At 41.7% G+C, this 19173-nt stretch overlaps 1 protein-coding gene across 1 annotated transcript in view; it reads left to right on the top strand.

Annotated features, from left to right (window-relative positions):
* The window catches only part of DPP6 (dipeptidyl peptidase like 6), an 890123-nt gene that overhangs the window by 633626 nt on the left and 237324 nt on the right, over positions 1 to 19173 (top strand). Inside the window, exon 7 of the mRNA XM_075550777.1 lies at positions 9883 to 9964. Coding sequence (XP_075406892.1) covers positions 9883 to 9964 — 82 coding nt within the window. The remainder of the gene's footprint in view (positions 1 to 9882; positions 9965 to 19173) is intronic.

The raw sequence follows: 19173 nt of genomic DNA, 5'->3' as shown, positions 1-19173 counted from the left end.
AAAGTATGTATTTGTTTGTTTGGGTGTTTGTTTTAAAGGAAGCAGTAGGCCAAATAAGTTTGAGACCCTAAGGGATTAGGTTTCCCAAAAGAATCTCACAGAACCACCCCTGCAACCTTTGAAGAAGAAGCAGGTGTATTGTGATGGGGAGGAGGAGAGGGGAATTCCTCAGTGCAAATTTCCTGACATGTTTCACACCACTGCAGTCCTCAATATTCTTAAAACTCATCCCAAATACACCTACATCATGATCCTCTGTCCTTTGAGGTTATCTAGAAGTACTTTTTTTTTAAGTGGTCATACTTTTTGTGCTAACTTTTCTCCTCCAGGAGATCCCATCCGAAATCAGGGTTCCTTTTATGCCTTTTATTTTTGAAGGCACCCTTAGGAGACTAAGTGGATTGATTTGCAGCCATCCACTGACCACAGTGACAGGTTCAGACAAGTCTTGTTTGCGACACACCTGTGCACGTATGAACTGAACATGAAGAGCAATCTTTTTGACTTGCTGTTGTGTGTACCATTGAATATCAAGAGTCTTGACCCAGGGAGATGCTAGGAAACAATAGAGACACCTGCATGTGCTTGTGCTACCATTCAGATGCAGGTATTATACACGCAAAGAAACACCAAGCCAGGAGAAGGCAAGGCGTCGGTTATCTCTTCAGGGAGGAGGGAGAGTGATTTATATCTCTTGTTATCTTCTTTGGTGTTTTCAGATAAAGACTGCTATCAGCATGCACTTTAATACCAGAAAAATAAAACATGCTTATTTTCAAAGAATTCCATCTCTTCTCCTTGTTTATCATAGTGTTGTGAGAACCAATGAGCAAGCAAGTAGAAAAGCTTTGTAAAATGTAAACTATTGTTCAGTAGCCACATGTTACATAGACCAGAAACTAACATGTTCTCACTTGGGACCTGTGATGTTAAGGTTTATTGTGCCAACCTGGCTGATAAACACATGTATCATTCATTGTAGGGCAGAGAGATAAATGGCTCATTGAGCCTCCCTTTTCTTGTTCTCTGAGGGTCAGATGAAGGTGCAGGTGCCTGCTTCAGCTGGCAAGGCTCACTTCCTGCAAAACATCCCTAAGGAGAAGCCACATGGACCTACCCTGATGCAGCCCTGCATGCTGGAGCAGCTGTGTGGAGACACCTGCCAACGCTGAGATGCTTACACCCTCACTGACTCAGTTTTCCTCCTGCAGTCGGCATTGTTGCGTGTGTTTTGCAAGTTTGAGGAGGATTTTGTAGATCAGTGTTGTACATAGGGCCTAATGTTGGATTTATGGGCTTCGATGGCACTGGGTTGGGTTCTTAATTTACATTTACCTTTTAAATAATACTCTTTCTTATATACATATGAGTTTCTGTAGTGTACCCAGACTAACACAGGACCTGTTGAGGAACTTCTTGAATGATGCTTATTCACTATTAACCATAATAATTACCTGTAAGCATCAAGTTTGCCTATCACCACCAAATTAGCACTAGGCTTATAATTTGCCTTTTAAAAAATATCACCTATTGTGCAAACTAATACAGTTTGTCATTCAACTGGTCCTCTGGCTCCAGCTATACCCTGCTGGCATGCCCCCATTGGAAGCTTACAGAGGTCTGTTCTAGATCCCGGGATGCAAGGACAAGGAAGACAGATACTCCTTTTCAAGGCAACTTTGAAATTTGCATGTAACCTTAGTGTTTATATTGGTGAGCGTGTGTGTAAAATGTCTGTGTAAATTGGATGGGGAATATGTAGCCAACACTTCAAAACAAACGACTCGCTGTCTGCTCTCTTAAAAGAGCTCTTCTGGCTCAAAATTTCCGGAGTCAAGTCTTCTACAAGGGTGACATCGCCACCACCATGGGGGGGGGGGGGGGGGCGGGGCAGGGGCCACCGAGCTAATCCCAGCTCCTTACAACCCCACGTGTTGCAAAATAAAAGTACGCTCTTTAGAGTTTTTAAGGTCATGACCTTTCAGGACCAGGTGTCCAGTCCTTTCTTCCAAAGCACTTAGGGGTGGGTTCCAACTGCTTAAATATTAACATAATCAAGGTACTCCTTTCACGAAACACAGGCTATGTAAGGGTGGAAACATCCAGATGGGTTTTGTTATGGACATTTTAACTTCAATTTGGAATATTTACTTGAATTTTAGTTGGGCACAAAATACTTATACCTTTGAAAATTCTTCCTCTCAAAGTATTGGACTGGGATTGAATATGGGATTGAAAAATGATAACTTCATACAACGATGATGAAGCACGCAACTTTCCTGTAGTTCTTTAAAATTTCCTCCTCCCACTACTATGGCCTTATTTTGCTTCGCTGATCTTGCTAGACCTGGTTATGTACATTGGTACTAGTAAATTCTTTCGAAGCATGAAACTCGAGATAGATAACCCCATCAGAAACAGTAATGGGAGTAATGATTCCCTGAGGGTATGGGAATGGGGTGGAGGGGGATAACTGATACCAACGATGACTGTATAATCCCACTAGAGGGGAATGAACACCAGAATCATAGGTGAATGGGGTCATTGGATGGTGCAAGTTAGGGCCAACCCCCCAATAATAATAATATATAATTTATTAAGGAGGTGGTAGGGGAGAAGATGGAGGGAATAAAGGGAAGCTGTTATCAAAGAGTTCCAGAAAAAGCAAATGGGTTATAAATGATGATGATAACACTGGTATAACCACGCCTGATCGGATGGAACCGTGGATTGCAATAATATCTGTAAGAGCTCCCAAGAAAATGGTTTTTAAAAATTCAAAGAAAACAACAACAACAAAAATGAAGAGTGAACAACACGGAGTATTACCTTGACATTTCCAGAAGCTGCAGTAAATATTTTTTGCCTTAAACCACCACAACAACAAAATAGTATTACCTTGATAGTCTTCTAGGACTGGTAGAGTATCTTATATTTTTATATTACCAATAATACTTGGCACATAGGCATACACAGAAAATGTGTTATTTGTTTGAAAATATTATTTTTTATGTATTTTGCCATGAAACGTTAGGAGCAAGAAAAGCAAATTTTAGCTTATCTTCTCTAAATGTTGTTTTTGGGGGGGAAGATTTTCAATTCCTTAAATGAGATTATGAAGATAAATGGGGAAACTGAACTACACTAATTTACCCGTCAAAATTGAACATGATTTATGCCTTGTTTTGTTTATTGCTAAAGTAAGTGAAATCGGAATGGATTGCATTATTATTTTGAGATATAGTAGGTCCAGATAATTTAATTTTTCTTTAATCTTTTTTTTTAACCAATCCATCTCCACATTGGGAATGATTTATTGCAAAGGCTTCCATGGATGCATTAAGAAAAAAAATATAGAGAGATAAGAAACTTAGAAAAATGGGAGGACAGTACCCACCCCCAAATATGATTGTATACATATGTTCAACACACAGATACACACACATGCCTAAGAATTTCAGAAGCTCTAGTACAATTGCAGACAATGGAACAAGGTCCTGGACTTCTAGCCAGAGAGCATGGACAATGGTTCTGTGTGTATGGAAGTGGAATTCTGGACCTCTCCCTTAAAAACCCATCACCCCTCTGTGAATTTGTTGTATTGTGTGAGTTTGGTGGCATGTATGCTGTAAGGTTGCTAGAAGATATGCCACTAGTACTTCAAATACCAGCAGTATGTACCAGAGGGTGCACAGATTTGAGTGGAGCTTCCAAACTAGGAAGAAACAATAAATTTGTTGTTTACTTTTTGTTTATTTATTTGTTTATTTATTGTTGACAATAAATTTCCAAAAATTATCCAATGAAAATATTATCAATGACAACAGTACGATGTCCAATATGGTGATAAAGAATGGACTTTCAGATTGGGAAGGACTGCACACTAACTGCAACAATGGATTCAAATCAGTAATCGTGAAGATGTTGCAAGACAGATTTTATGTCAACTTGCACTTGTGTAGGGGTGGAGTCCAACCTGTCAATCAGGTCACAGCCTGATGATGCCTCCTGGGAGGTGTGGCTTTTGTTATAAGAGAAACGACACTGGGGACGTCTTCTCTCTACTCCTTTGGCTTTCTGATTGCTGGGACTATGCCTGTCTCCAGGGATGGCCTCATGTGGGCTGGCCGACCATGAGAGCTGATGGTGCCCTGACGTGTTTTCCGCTGACCTTGGATCCATGCAACTATGCATCCACCAGCCTGTGATCTTCCTGCATCCCACTTCACCTTTCTGCCTCATCAGCCTACAGCTACATCAGTCTGAAGCAGACTCCAGCTAGCATCAGAATCAAGGCCTTAAATTGGACTGGGCTGAGATGGCTTCTTGGTATAAGATGACTTCTTGATACAAAGCTCTTTTTAATACATATCTGAGTATCACCAGCTCTGTTACTCTTGACAACACAGCCTAACACAATAGGGTTATGTTTGATTCTGTTATGCATAAGAAAGAATTCTGGGAATTGTTTATGACATCCGGCATCTACCAGACCTCAAAGAAGAAAAATGTAATGAGGGCTTCATTTTCAGGTCTCCCTCTTTATATACGCCAAGTGCCTCTGATTTGAGACTCACATGTTTTCCCTCTTTTTGACCAAAGATTTCCATGAAACCCTTGGATCCCACATAGGATGGCATGGTCTGCACCACTTGGACTCTTACATCCCGATTTTCTTTTGGATAGCCAGTTACCATACACCCCACCTGACATTCTATCGGAATGGCTGGACGTCATCCAGTCTCTTAACCAGGAATGGCAGTGGTCCTTTTGTAAAAGGAAAGTAGGTAGTGTGGCCATAGTCAAGAAACTATTTGGTTGCTATATACTCAGAAAGACTTCCAAATCTTATTACCCCTGTGAGATTGAAAGCAAAGAATCTGATACCATCAAATGTCGATGAAAATATACATGTGTATGTATTTTATCTATGTTCTACATGTGTTTCATAATGACAGTTATGGAGGACATGGTTCAGGATTAAGGTCCCGAAATCCAGTCTCCCATCAGAGATAAGAATTTAGGCTATATATGCTTTGACTGCTGGGCTCTATACAGTAAACTTGTCTTATATCAGATCTATTATTGGACTTTCTGTTAAAATTACACATAGGTAATCATTGTAATAATATTTTTTCAGCATTCAAAGTTATTATCACTGATTAACTTGGATGGATCTGCATGGCTACATAAAAGGGAGTCAAAACGTTTCCTAGAAAGGGGAATTTTAAAAAATTATGGGCTTCGCTACTAACTCTTAAAGGTCACTTAAATCTTAATATCTTAAAAGTTTTTTTTACCAGTTTATCAATGAATGAAATGGCATTTGTTGCATATCTCTAGGTAAGCTGTGTTACCTGTTTTCATATATATATATATTAGAGTCCAGTCTTCTGATGGAGATAATATTTTCATTTTATAAAAAGAGAGGGACCAGTTAAGTTACTCTATTAACCCAAGTGTCACTGCTAGTTAGTCGCAGAATTCAGAAGTAAATTGAGAATGTCATGAAATTTTCTCAGGAAATTTCTCCAGCTTGCTTCCAGTGAGATGCAACCTAATATTCTGTAATTTTCAGTAAGAGATGTTATTGGAACTATAGAAGCACACTACTGACATCTTGGAGTCATTTGTTTAAATTATCACCAGATAGAGAGAGAGACTGAAATCGATCTATTCATTAACTGGCAAAACCAAAACTAATTACTCTTTCTCTCGAGTGTACTAACCTGTTGTTGGCTCACTTCTTACTCAGTGACCTTGTGAGACAGAGCAGGACTGTCCTGCATGGTTTCCCAAGCAGCACATCTTGTGGAAGCAACCTGACCACATCTTTCTCTTGCAAAGCAATCGGTGGCCTTTAAGTTAGCAGCCAAGCACTTAAAAAGGGAGCCATCCAGGCTCCTTCAGAGTGTATGAGAATTCATAAGTGAATATTATAATTGAGGGACTCCTCGAGAATCATCATTGCTCTGTAGGGGAAAGTGTAGCTAGTATTTCTCAGAAAAGCCAACCAAGGTCATTGCCACTGAGTCGATTCCAACTCATCTCAGTCCTACAGGACGAAATAGGGCTGCCCCCTGTGGAGGACCAAGGCTATAGATCTTTATGGGAGCAAAAAGCCCCATCTTTCTCCCCTAGAGCAGAGCTATCCCTCCTTCTCATGAAAAACACCGGAAACTCAGAGAGAACTTCGGATTTCTAATTTGAGGTTGGCTCTTCACGCTTCAGAAACGTGTCTAATGTGTTGGTGGTGAGAGATGGGAAATGCGTTTTAGGTTTAGAGAAGTAATAATGCTCCTTTTGTACAGGTGAGCAAAAGTGAATCAAATGGAAATGCAGCTGTAATTGCGACATACGGGCGCTCAGGTAATCTTGTAAGATGCATCACCCACTTAGAGATGCTTTCCCTGTTACCGGTTATGGAAATCCATACTTGGTAAATTAAACAAGGTTAATCCCCTGATGATCCTTCATATTCTAGACATTTGTTGGGAACTACAAGCTGACAAAATTAATTTACACATCTTAACAAATAGTGTGGAATGTAAGCATTTCCTCTGCCCTGCTTTCCTATCATCAGTTCTTGGAGAATTCCAATTAAACTCTGACCTAGGGAATCCATTATATTTGTCTCTAAACTGGCCAAAGACTTTTGTTTAAAGCTACCTCCGTACCCAACTATATTTATTTCTTCGTTGTTGGAATTGCGTGTATTGGTGTCTATGTAGTGGCTAGACCCTTTTTTATTTTCATTTTGTAATATCAAGATGTTGAAAGGAAAATTATCTGTTATTTCCTTTCTACGGAAATTTTTATAGCTAATAAGGTGTAAGCTATGAAAATACTTGACTTTTAAAAAGCTTTTTAGTTTGATCTAATGGCATCTCCTTGTGGCCTGTGTATGAGACCCAGTGAAGAACTGGTCTCTCTTTCTGCTCTCTTCCCTACTTCCGGGACTGGCTGACCATGTGGGCTTCCCACCCTGGGAACTGTTAGCAGCTTGCCATGTGCCTCCTGACCTTGAATCCAAGTGACTGCACCCTTGACATGTGAGCTTGCAGCTTTCTGCTTTACCTTCCTGCTTCTTGGCCCACAGTTGTATGAATCTGAAGGGGTATCAGCTACCATCTGACCCATGAACTTGAATTGGACTGGGCAGGGTTGCTTCCTTAATATAAATTTCTTTCTTGATATAAAGTTCTTTCTTATACTTATTGGAGGGTTGTCACTAGTTTTGTGTCTACAGAAAATCCAGCCTAATACAGTATGCAAATCCTATTCTCCTCCGATATGTGTCCAGTAGTTTCAGCATTCACTGTGGTTTTTATTTTCAAAATGATTCAATTTCTCTCTTCTTTTACTAATTGGAATTCTGTTGTGAAAAAGAGCTGCCCCCCCCCCCTCCGTTCACTTGTTATTTATTTACATTAACATGGACTCATGGATATTTCTTTTATTCTTTGAATCAAAAGCCAATACTATAAGTACTTATTTTATTGCTCAAATTATGCCAACTTCAGCCATTAGAGATGCCTTTAAATTAACTTCTGTGTTCTTTCCACAAACTTCCAGTTTGCTTGTTTGTTTGTTTGTTTTTTGGTTGGTTTTTTGGAAACTTTTACATTTCTGACCCCATAAGATGAACCAGACTCATCTTCCATTTTCTGTGCTCTAGTACTGGATAAAATTGTTTCTCTTAGGTTCCCTGCTTGCTTTTATTATAGGATGGTATTCAGAAACCAAAATCTAGACCCTAGGTGTGTTCATTGCTAATGAGATGTCATTGTTTCTAGACCCTCTTAGCATATAGAGCTGGGAAATAATAGTATGTATACTAACTGATGGATACACAGATGTTTATGCTATCTGTGTGTGTGCATATGTGTGTATGTAGTAGATAGCGTAATTGATAGATGGAGGGATGGATGGATGGATGGATGGATGGATGGATGGATGGATGGATGGATGGATAGATACCTCTGATATAATACATCTCACAACTTATTTCAGACAGGAGGCTCTCTTTCATTTATAACTTTCTAAAAATGTAAAGCCCAAAGTATATTTATTTATTAAATACTTTTCCATTCTAGAGTTCACATAAGCTAGTCACAGAATAAAGAGAACACAGGTCACTTTGGGAAGCAGTGTTTAACTAGGTATCCAAAGCTAAGATAAATACAAAAAAACTAAATCAATGTTCTAGCATAGTTAATAAGTACTTCTCACAGATAGGAGTTAAAAATTCTGAAACTGCTTTATGTGTATAATAGAATTGAAAATTATTTAATAAGTAAATATATTATAGCTTTATTACCCATTTCTGTCAGTGTCGTTTTTAGAATATATGTGTATTAATTATGTTCTTTGTTAGCATATCCATTGCATATTAGCCATTAGTCTGTTGTATAGGTTATGAATGTTTTGTCCCAGTTTGTTGACTGTCTTTTTTTCATGATGTTCTATCATATTAAAATTGTGAACATTTTATGTGGTCAAACTTAACTATCTCTTTTTTAATTGCTTGTTAATTTTGAGTCATCTTTAGAAAAGTCTTTCTCTACCCTAAGGTTAAAAATGAAGTCACTCATGTTATGAAAATATTTTGAAACATTCAAAAGATGCAAGTGGTAGAATTTGTTTTCTTTTGGAACCTAGAATGATAAGACCTCTTATTATTAAAAATAAATTTTAAAGACCTCATATTATGAATTGTAAATGTTCCAGCATTAGCCTTCTCAGCTGATTCTCATGATCAATGCCATCCTCTATCTATCCTGATAGTACTTTCTCATGCTCGGGAATATCATTTAAAACTCTCCTGGGCATTATAGAAGATCTCGTGTCACAAATAAATTTTACTCTTTAATCCATTCATGTTTAACAATTGCTTCTCTACTGAGCCCAGCCCTGAATCACCAGCCCATTGCCCATTTTGCCCAACTTCCCTTCATACCCATTCTTCAAGGGCTGCTGAGCATTCAGTTCCTAACTTTCTCAAAGACCATTTAACAAACTCCTCTCTAGAGATGAATGAGCCAGTCATAGCTGTGTCTTCTGCATAAGAAATATTGTAATAGCCACGTGATAGGAGCTTGCCTGACTCAGTCCATTCTGCAGGCACAAGCATGGTCATTCACACGGACAGCGTCTTTCTAAGGAAGATGGAAATCCATCTTTTCTACATGTGACTGACAGCTGTAGCTATAAAATCTAAAATATGTAATCCTTATTATGGAAGGGTTAGCTGTTTTCATTCTTTCACTGTGTCCTTTATGCATTTTGCCATTATGTAAATGAATGAGATTGTATTGTGATTGTATTTTGCATATCAAAAAATTAAGAAAGAAAGCTAGAAAAGAAATAATATATTTGTCTGTCTGTCTGTCTCTGGCAGCAGAGTTGCAGCTGTCGCAGCTGTCAGCACAAACCAAGAGTGGGATCAGTCAGCAGGCTACTTGTTTTGAAAGGTCATGGTGACCAGGAGATATCCTTAAAGAAACACTGCCTATTAGGGGACCTCAAGATGGAGACATAGATTCTGTGTATTTCCTCCTGCAAATGCTATGCATTCAAACTTTTAACGTTGACCGGTCTGGATTTTTAAAATATTGACCAATAAACCTCTGTGTGTGCTCTCCCGTAATAAATATTTACCGTTTGGGTTTTGTAGCATTGCACCAGTTCCAGCTTCATGTAAATTATGTCCATCTAATGAGAACAGTTGGCAATTGGCAGAGACATATTATTTAATAACACAGGAGGCAAGCGTCTGAATTACTACAATGAAAGTAGAAAGTAGACCATTATAGCTAGAAGACAGAATTATAACAGCTTAACTTACTTATTCCCACTCTTTGCTCTGTTGTCTTCTTCTAGGGATCCTCAAAGCCTCGATCCACCAGAAGTGAGCAACGCCAAACTGCAGTATGCAGGATGGGGCCCTAAAGGGCAGCAGCTGGTAAGCAAGCTACCACCAATGACCATGTTTTGATCTTATTGTAGACACTGAATGTATTCCACTGGTCTTCTAGTGTATTTGTATGTGTGCACAAGTTAAATTTGGTTAAGTACATCCAAACATTTGAAAAGGGAAATCCCCATTTCTTTCCAGACGGAGAATCCTTAAAAAATTGGAATAGGGTATGTTATGTTTCCCATATCTGATATCTTTATATAGACGTTCCATTGTAGCTGCTTCTAGAGAGCGCTAGACTTACTGTGAACATGAAGAGCTCCATTTCATCGGGTATGATGCAACTTAAGAGGTAGCAGCGTAGCAGAATCATCCTTGTTGAAAGTTTCTGGCTTTACATTTTGAATTCTTGAAGTTTTCCGTAGAGGATGTGGGATCATAGAGATTGACTGCTTAGCTTGGAGCCACTCTACGTGGGGCGTCCACACATACACACCATCAGAGGGAATCCAGCCCTCTCCGTTTTATAGCAAACATTTGCATGGATTTCTACGAAAAGTGACAAAAGGGAGCTGTGATAAAACACAACTCATGACAATGATGGTATGATGGGAAGAAGCTGGACAGAGTAGGTGGCTCATGAAGGTCCCAGTCCTAGATGATCTGTCTGACTGCCTGCCTTTGGACAGATCATCCACTGGTCATGCTGTAACCAGCCGGCCCCAGTGGAAAGTCAAGTATCTGAATAGTCAATTTCAGGAGTAAGTGTAGTGTAATATTTCTTTTTCTGAAACCAGACGGTATCTGTCACTTGATTTCAAGAGGTTGTCGAGCCCTTCCGGAAAGGCCCTGGAATCGAAGATCGAGCAACATGCTTTCAGTACTCAAGCCACTGTCGACTGCTGCATCCTTAAGCTGATTAAATGCATTGCATTTTTTAAAGTTCTTTTTTTCCTTTGTTCTTTTTTTTTGTCAAAAAGAGAACAGAAATTGATCAGTTTAAAAGGTTGGTTTTGGGATTATATTGGCTAGGCTATCTGCTATTTAGGAATGAAAACAATGTTGTTTTACCCAAAGTATCATCATATGTTCCTTGTTCTAGATTAACACTATTCCCTCAAAAGGGCTAAAGAAACAGGTAATGTGTACAAGTCACAGAAATATTTTAGCTATTACTTAATGCGATTAACTTGTTAACCACAGATTAAGATAAGCACATTTAACTGATGAGAATTAAAGGGAGACAGGAGAAAGGGAGTTCGTCAAGAACTGACTTTGGCAGATGGACATCTGTCACACCCTCAGTCAACATGACAAGATGAAATTCATCTTTCTTCAAAGGCCGTCACTCTTAAACTGGGAGAAAATGCAATTTAACCAGAGATTGGAGAAGACCTAAGTGTTTAGGGCTCATGTGACTAACTTTTTAGGGGGTGAATTTTAAGTACTCCAAAAGTCTATGATTAAAGAAACTCTGGAAAGCAAATCCATCCAATTATTCCATGAAAAGGAATATTGCACTTTCATGTAGAAGATATGTCATCACCTTCTCTGGACAAAAATTGTTACTCAGTGCTCCCTGGCAATTAAAAACATTTATAACCTAGGCACGATCCAGGATAAAGCAGAAATGTCTGCTTTTCAAGAGACCCTGCATCACGCCAGTTCCCCCTAATGGGTGGAATCTCCCAACTGGGGAAACATTGAGGTACAGCTATTCCTTCAAAATGTCATTGGAACATAGCTTCACACCATTCCTGGTCATACCATGCTGCTGCACAAGAGAAGGGGTATTGAGAAGTCTGGCTGAGTGCTTGTCTTCAAGTCTCTTCATCGTAATCAAGAAAATATGTTATTACTCAGCAACCCGTCCTTCTCTATTCTATTTGCCACATCTTTACTGATCAACTCATGATTGTCAGGAAGCACCAAGATTATGCCTCACCATCTACAGAGTTAAGGCAGTATAGCCTTGCCTTCTAGTAAGAGCTTACAATTTAAAGAAATTAATTAACAGTTACGAGAGGAAGAGGTATGTGTGTGCGTGTGCCTGGGTGTGTACATGTGTGTATATAAGTACATTTTATAATTATTCATAGACTTTTATAATTATTCATAGACTTGGAAGCAAGATGAAGTTTGAGATTACTTGCTTATACATTCAGCTCCTTCTCTATCTGAAGCCACAGCTACTTCTTGGATAATTGACTTCACATTCATCTCATCCTCCCTTAAGAACAAAGTGGCATAAGTGATTATAGAAATTGTCATATTTAATATCTGAGACTAGAAAGAATAAAATGAAGACAAAAATAGATGCCAGCATCTCTGAGGAAGCTTCTCAGCCTGTCCTTTGGGGCTTCCCTAACTCACCATGCATACTTCTATCACATCTGTTTGCTTGCAGTGAATTGGCATGTCTCTCTTCTCGCTTAAGCGGTCTTGCAGTTCAGTCAACCCTTTTCATCTCTCCCTTCTGAGTGCCTAACCCTGTGCCTGGTGCTCAGTAAATATTTGTTGATGTAAAGAAAACAATATGCAGGTTGACTAATTAGTTTCTTCTTGCGGTCCTATAAGGAGGCCTGGTGGCATAGTGGTTACACGTTGGGTTGCTAACGCAAGATCAGCAGTTCAAAACCACCAGCTTCTCCCCAAAAGGAAGATGAGACTTTCTGCTCCCATAAAGATTCACAGCCTCAGAAACCAAAGATGCCGTTTATTTTGTCCGATAGGGCGACTATGAGTCACCGGCACTGAGGTTTTATTTTTGTTTCTTTTTAGTGATGATCTTACCTCACAGACATAAAAAAAAATAACTAGATGACATGAAATAGCCATAATCCATGACTCTATTCTAGGAGAGTACAGAAATGAGAGACTTTTGTCTTTCTGTCAGCTTCAAAGAAATGAATTTCTAGTCATTCAAAATATTTGGGATTAGTAGCAAAAATACTAATCCACTTAAGACTTGATGAATTTCTAAGTGCATTTGGACTTGTGGATTTTACAACGCAGTCCTTGTACTCAGTGGAATAGACCCTGTAGTTTACTGTCAGCAGAGGGTCCTGTATTTCAGAACAAACGTGGGCAAATCTGGGCAATAAAAGGCCAGATAAGAACTACGTTAGGCTTTGCAGGCCATGCAGTCTGTGCTGTAAATAGCCAATGTTATAGTTGTAGCATAAAAGCAGCCACTGACAGCGTGTAATCAAATGGACACATGTTATGCGTTGAGTTGTATCTCACCGAGATATGTGCTGTAAATCCTAATCTCTATGCCTGTGGTCAAAATCCCCTTTGGGAAGGGGATGTCTTTGTTGTGTTATTGAGGCTGGCGTTGCCTAAAATGAGTCTTGAGTCAGTCTCTTAAGAATAGAAAAAGCCGATGAAACAAGCAGAGATGGAAAAGTATAGATCCCAAGCCACCTGGAGGTCTCTACAAACCAACCAAACTCACCACCATTGAGTCAAGGAGGACTCACAGAGAGTCCCTCTGTGTTTCTGAGACAGGAACTGTTTACTGGAATAGAAAGTCTTTGTCCCAAGGAGCTGCAGGTGGTTTCAAACTGCTGACCATGAAGATCCCAGCCCAACTCAAAACCAATGTACCATCCAATATTCTCCGAAGATCTCCCTAGAACCAGGAAACAGAACTCAACAAAGATCCCCCCCCCACCCCACCAGAGCTGACAGAACAATAATGCTTTCCCTATAGGCAGCTCCCTGAATCCAGGCTTCTAGTTACCTAAACTGGGGTGGGTGGGTGTTTGTTAAAGCCATCTACCTGTGGCATTTCTGGTTTGTGGCACTGGATGACTACAACAGTGCAGGTGCAATCCAGTAAAGCTTTATTTACTGGTTGTTAGCTGGTGGTTGGCCTCTGGGTCAGGTTTGCCCTCTCTGTGTTAGCAGATGGGGTGCTAATCTCTTGGTAATCCTCCTGAAGGGCTGTGCTCTCCCCTGGAACCACGCATATTAGAGCGAGCATCGCATGGAAGGCTGCCTGCTGCAGGGGAAAGCGGCAGGCTCTCCTGAGGAGGCCTTGCAAACAGAGCCTTGTTAAGTGGTGGCAAGCAACAAATCCCTCATGGCCCATTTTCGTCTAAAAAGTAAACATTGCTCCCTAAAGGAAACCTACTCCAATTAGAATGAGTCAGATTGAAATGACTAATTCTCCTTGGGGAGCAGAGTACCAGCTGCAGTGGAAGTTCACCACAGAGCTTCCCAAGCACTGTAACTTGCCTTGTGCTGAGAGATTTCAGCAATGTGTTTGGCTCAGTAACCCTGAGAAGTCACAAGAGGATGATGCACGATACCAGGAGTGAGTTAAAGGTGTTTTCGTCAAATGCGCTATGTGGATTTTTCCTTATAGAGGAGATTTTTATTAGGTTTCAGATCATAGCGTAGGCAGTGAATTCTGCTGAGTGGATGAACTAGCATTAAAGGCAAGTGCGAAACTAAAGCGGGGGGAAAGCCTCCCTTCTCCCCGAAAGCTGGCAGTTCGCAGCTGTCGCTCTCCATGGTGGAGAACCACGCGGCTGCTAAGATGCTCACTGAGGATACAGAATCCCAGTGTCTGCTGGCCCTAAAAGCAGAGAAATAAATGCAACATAGCAATAGTACATGCAAAACGGCACGTAAAACAATTCACGCAGTGTCTTCCCCTGCTCCCAGTTGGTCACGGTCAATTGTATCTCATGACTTGCAATCACATTCAAAGAGCTGCAGCCTCAACACGGTTCCCTGCAGGGTCTCTTCCTACAGGTTTGTGCTCTTCAGAGGGATCCCGAGAACTCCTCCGTGTTTCTCCTCTCAGATGTTTTGTGAAGGCCTATATGCGTTTGCCGACTTGTTTACGGGAGGGTTTGTCGGCTGGCCTGTTGCTAGCTGCAACAGAAGCAGCCCTGGCTCAGACTGACCTGGTGCACAAGTCCTGCAGCATCCTTCGTGATAAGCGCCATACTCCAATCCATCCCTGGCTTCCTTCCTGGAGCGCTCATCTTCCTGCACAGAGTATCAGACAATATTCAGTAGGCCCCATAGAATTTTCACTGGGAGATTTCTACAAGATTGCCAAACCTATTTCCTAGCCTTTCTTAGCCTAGGCGCTTGGCCAAATGCAATCATCAGAGGTGAGCCGGTTGTTGTTGGGGACAGCAATGGCGTAGCTTCCAGCACGTGCATGCCACGATACAGTGACAAGCAGGCAGGGGTGGCACCGCTAGCCGGAATCATATGAATTTGGCTGGTTCAGACGTATCCTTTCACTTTCTTCTGTGGCATGCCTTCTAGAGACACTGGGAAGATAATAAACGTAGAGGGTGGCCACTCTCTTAGGAGAGGTACTCAGAGATAAAACCTCTTAGATGTGCCCCAGGAAATGACATGGCGAAGGGGGGGAGGGGCTTCACATATTTGTGGAGAAGTTCTATTATCTTGTCATTCCATTTCCCTACAAACGTCCGGACGCCTCCTCACAGAAGACACCTGGAGGAGGCGCGTGAGTTTGTTACATAATAGTGTTTCTCTTCGGCACCAAGTAGGATGGAAATTTTTTGCAAGTACGACTGCACAGCACCACGTGGCATTAGAAATTCAGCGCTCAGGTCTTTGCTGCAATCAGAAGATCCGAGACAGACAGAATGGATGTTTTTTTTGGTTGACTTGCTTGCACGATGGTGATAAATGACCAGCTTCAAAAGGGATATAAGCCCAGTAGGAAATCTGTAATGCACAGACAAACTCAGAATGTTAAGAAATGAAGCCCAAATAGAGTAGCTAGGGAGAAAGCCTTTGGGGTCAGGGGCTTGGAGCAGTCCTGGGGAGATGATGTTCCTGCAGAGAGACCGGATGGGGTGGTGTGGGGATGGTAATGGTAAAAGCGAGGGAGGACAAATAAAGGCGTTTTATACACTGTGGCATGAGGAGCACTGAGTGACTTCTGACCCTGGAAACAGAAGGAAATTAGATCTGCTTCCCAAAAGGGGTAGATACTGTGGGAGATAACCCGTAGGCTAGATACTCTCACGCCACCACACTCACCGTGAAGACCAGTCATTTCCTCGGGGACTCCCAATGCTTTCACCCAAATGCTATCCCATGCATTTGTCAGAATAATGTAACAGGGAGAGGCCTGGGAATTGGATTTAAGTCACTTTTGCCCTTTTTTCCGTCAGTGCAAAAGAGCTTGTGAGGGACTCAGGGACTGGGGAACCTGGCCACCCCCCAACCTCCCCAGCCCATAGAGCTCTCTGCGGGGACAGTTATGATCGCACTGACTGCGGCTGGTCAGGAGCTAACTGTGAGGGGCCCCAAAGCATATTCGTTTGACGTCTGCACAGTGTATCCTTCACTCACCCGTGCTGTTTCAGTCAACATTGTCTCCGACACTCACTGTGTTCTGGACACTGCCACTTTCTGGAGCTCCCAGATCCGAAAGACAGGTACACTCTCTTTTCTTGTGACTGGACTTTCTCCTGGAGCTTCTGTGTCGCAGTCATACCTACTGGACCTTAGAGCCTTATTTCTTCATAAGGCCACGTTCTCAGGCAGCTTACAGCTCAGTCCAGGTGGCTTGTGTGTTTCCCACTGTTATGCAGGGCTGCATAGGGTGGGGCTTGGCTTGTGTGTGTTCTTTTTCCTAAGAGTCTTGATAAAATGATGGTGCCAGACACAAAGCTGTCCCGAAAGCCCTCACTTATCTCTCTGGGTAGCCCCTGCTCAATTCTCCCATGGGGTGGTGTCTGCTAGGCCCCCTCAGCTCCAAGCTCCGGATCTAGACACCATCTTGGATTCCCAGAGGATGCAGTCAGTTACCTGTGTGGATAATCCTCTCCAATCTCAACATCCACCGGACGTTCTCTCTAGAAGCCAGGAGCCTCCACACCCAAACCTCTTCCACCTCATCCTCTGTTCTTAGCTCTGGTGACATGTTCTCATGAGCCCTGGACAGTTTTATATTTCAGCAATGATTTCACTTTCTTAGATATGTTGCCTGTCATCCGTGGCCTTCAAGTGCCTGAGTGCATCCTAAAGAAACTCGCCTTTAAAGTCAACTTCCTTTGAATGATCTTATTGCTGTATTCCCACATTTGCCCTTTGGGTCGAAGGAGAGCTATTTTCCTTCCTCATCTGTCATCAGCAAAAGAGAGGTAGGGTTTTATATGCCTGTCCCAGGAGTATCCACCGGTGATTCCATTTACGTTCCCTCCTTCCAAGATGATGCTTGGCCGCGTTTCTGAGTCGATGAATGAATCAGACAAACTCCCGCCTAGGTGTGTGACACTCACCTTATAGTGTGGATTTCTGCTTGGAAACAAAGTTAAAAAGAACTTTTAAAAAATGGCCTCTTAAAGTTATAAAAAATGCATGCTACTAAAATGTCAATGATTCCACATAAGTCACTGGCTGAGTGACATTCTTAAAATGCCGAAATACACTTTGAAAAGGTTTAAAGGGAAAGCTCAGTGAGAGTCCTGGGAGATGCATTCGCAGCACGCATCTCTCCAGTGTCGCATCTGCAGAAGGGCGGCAGGCACAGGGAGTGATCGGTCCAGTAAAATAGCCAATTGGTGTGAGAAGAGATGGCGCGGCACAGAGCCAGGACAGCGGACGTGGGGCTCCAGTGAGGAGCGAGACGTGGGGCCTTCATTTAGAGACGGCGTCATGGAGCCTAGGCCACCCCACCATTTCCAGCGTCTCAAGGGTCTCAGTTTGAATCTAAGCAGGAAAAGGAGGTTTACTTTGCTTATTTTCTTCCTCTTCGAGGTTTGTTATAAACACAAGTTTTGGAGGCAAAGTAGTTAGCAGAGTTACCAAATAACCACAATTATAGAACTAAGATGCTTAGGCAATTATGACTGAGGCCATGTTCTTCCACCTATAAGCCCGCTTCAGATAGAGCAGTTTCAAAACATAACTGCAAATTCACAATTGTCTAATCTTGGTTCACTTCTTGGTTCTGTTGCCTCCTAGTCCTGAGAGAGAGCTCGATGGCATCACTTAGTCTCAAAGCCACAGTTTCCTCCTTCATAAAAGGTGGGTGATGATGCCAAGCATATAGGTGAGTCCCTAGCGATTAGGTTCACATATGGATGGTACACAGCAGAAAACCCAGTAGAAAAAGAAGTGTCCTGGAAATGAAGTCTATTCTTGTGATTGCTGTTATTTATTTTTTTCAGCTTAACCCAAAATTTAGAAAATAAAAATTTCAATCAAAGATAAAAACTTAACCTAAGTAAAAGTTTGGTGTTGACCAGAAGATGCTTTAGGAAATGGAATATAACCCATAAGTGTGATGGACCTACAGAGGCCTCAGGGACAAGGTGATCAGCTGGGCTGCTCTCACTCAGAATAGAATATATTTCCAGGTGTATTCGCTCTTCTCCCGTTCTTAAGGGAATTAAGCTACTGCTCAAAGACCGTACATCCATCACTCTCTGTTCCTCTAAGCCAGGAGTTCTCAAACTTTTTAAACAGGAGGTCAGTTACTGTCCCTCAGCCCACTGGAGGGCTGAACTATAGTTTAAAAAAAACTATGTGTATACTGCATACATCTTCTTTTGAAGTAAAAAACCAAAACGGGGCGAAAACATCCGGCGGGCTGGATAAATATCCTCAGCGGGCCGCATGTGGCCCCCCGGGCCGCAGTTTGAGGACGCGTGCTCTAAACCTTCAGCAGAAGGTCCTCGACAGGATGGGTTGACACCGTGGCAGCAACTGGTTTGCAAGTGTCTATCTTTGGCAGTGGCCATCATGTCACCCTAATGTATCCCTTGACCAGAAAATTAAAAGCTCGCGTCCCTTCTGCTTCCCCCTCCCAGCCCTCCGATTAATCAGGTCGCCAATCAGGGGGAATCACTCCCTTGTGAATCTGGTTAACTATCAGGTCAGCTGTTAATTTTCCTCTCTGCTTACTGGGTAGAATCTAGGAGCCCCTTCAAAGTGACTTTCCCAAGGCAGCACTGCTCACCGGGTGCCATGTAAGTCACGAAGTGGGCAGGGAGCATTTCCTTGAAGTTGACAAATCCAATGAGGGCAGCAAGATTGATTTTACCAGCAAGAGGAGACTACTTAATGAAATGTCGTATACATGCAGAGGACCAGATGAAAGTGACATCCCATTAATAACTTATAAAAGCATCTAATCAGTTTGGGTTAATTTGGTATTCATTGTGAAAACATTCATCATGAGCACTGAAGTCCATGACAGTAGCTACGAAATTAATATCCCAGAGATGGAAATCGTCTTATGT

Source organism: Tenrec ecaudatus, chromosome 5 (assembly GCF_050624435.1).
Source record: "Tenrec ecaudatus isolate mTenEca1 chromosome 5, mTenEca1.hap1, whole genome shotgun sequence".
NCBI classification, from domain to species: Eukaryota; Metazoa; Chordata; class Mammalia; order Afrosoricida; family Tenrecidae; genus Tenrec; species Tenrec ecaudatus.
The sequence above is the reverse complement of the archived record's forward strand: the minus strand, read 5'-3'. Positions and strand labels throughout refer to the sequence as shown.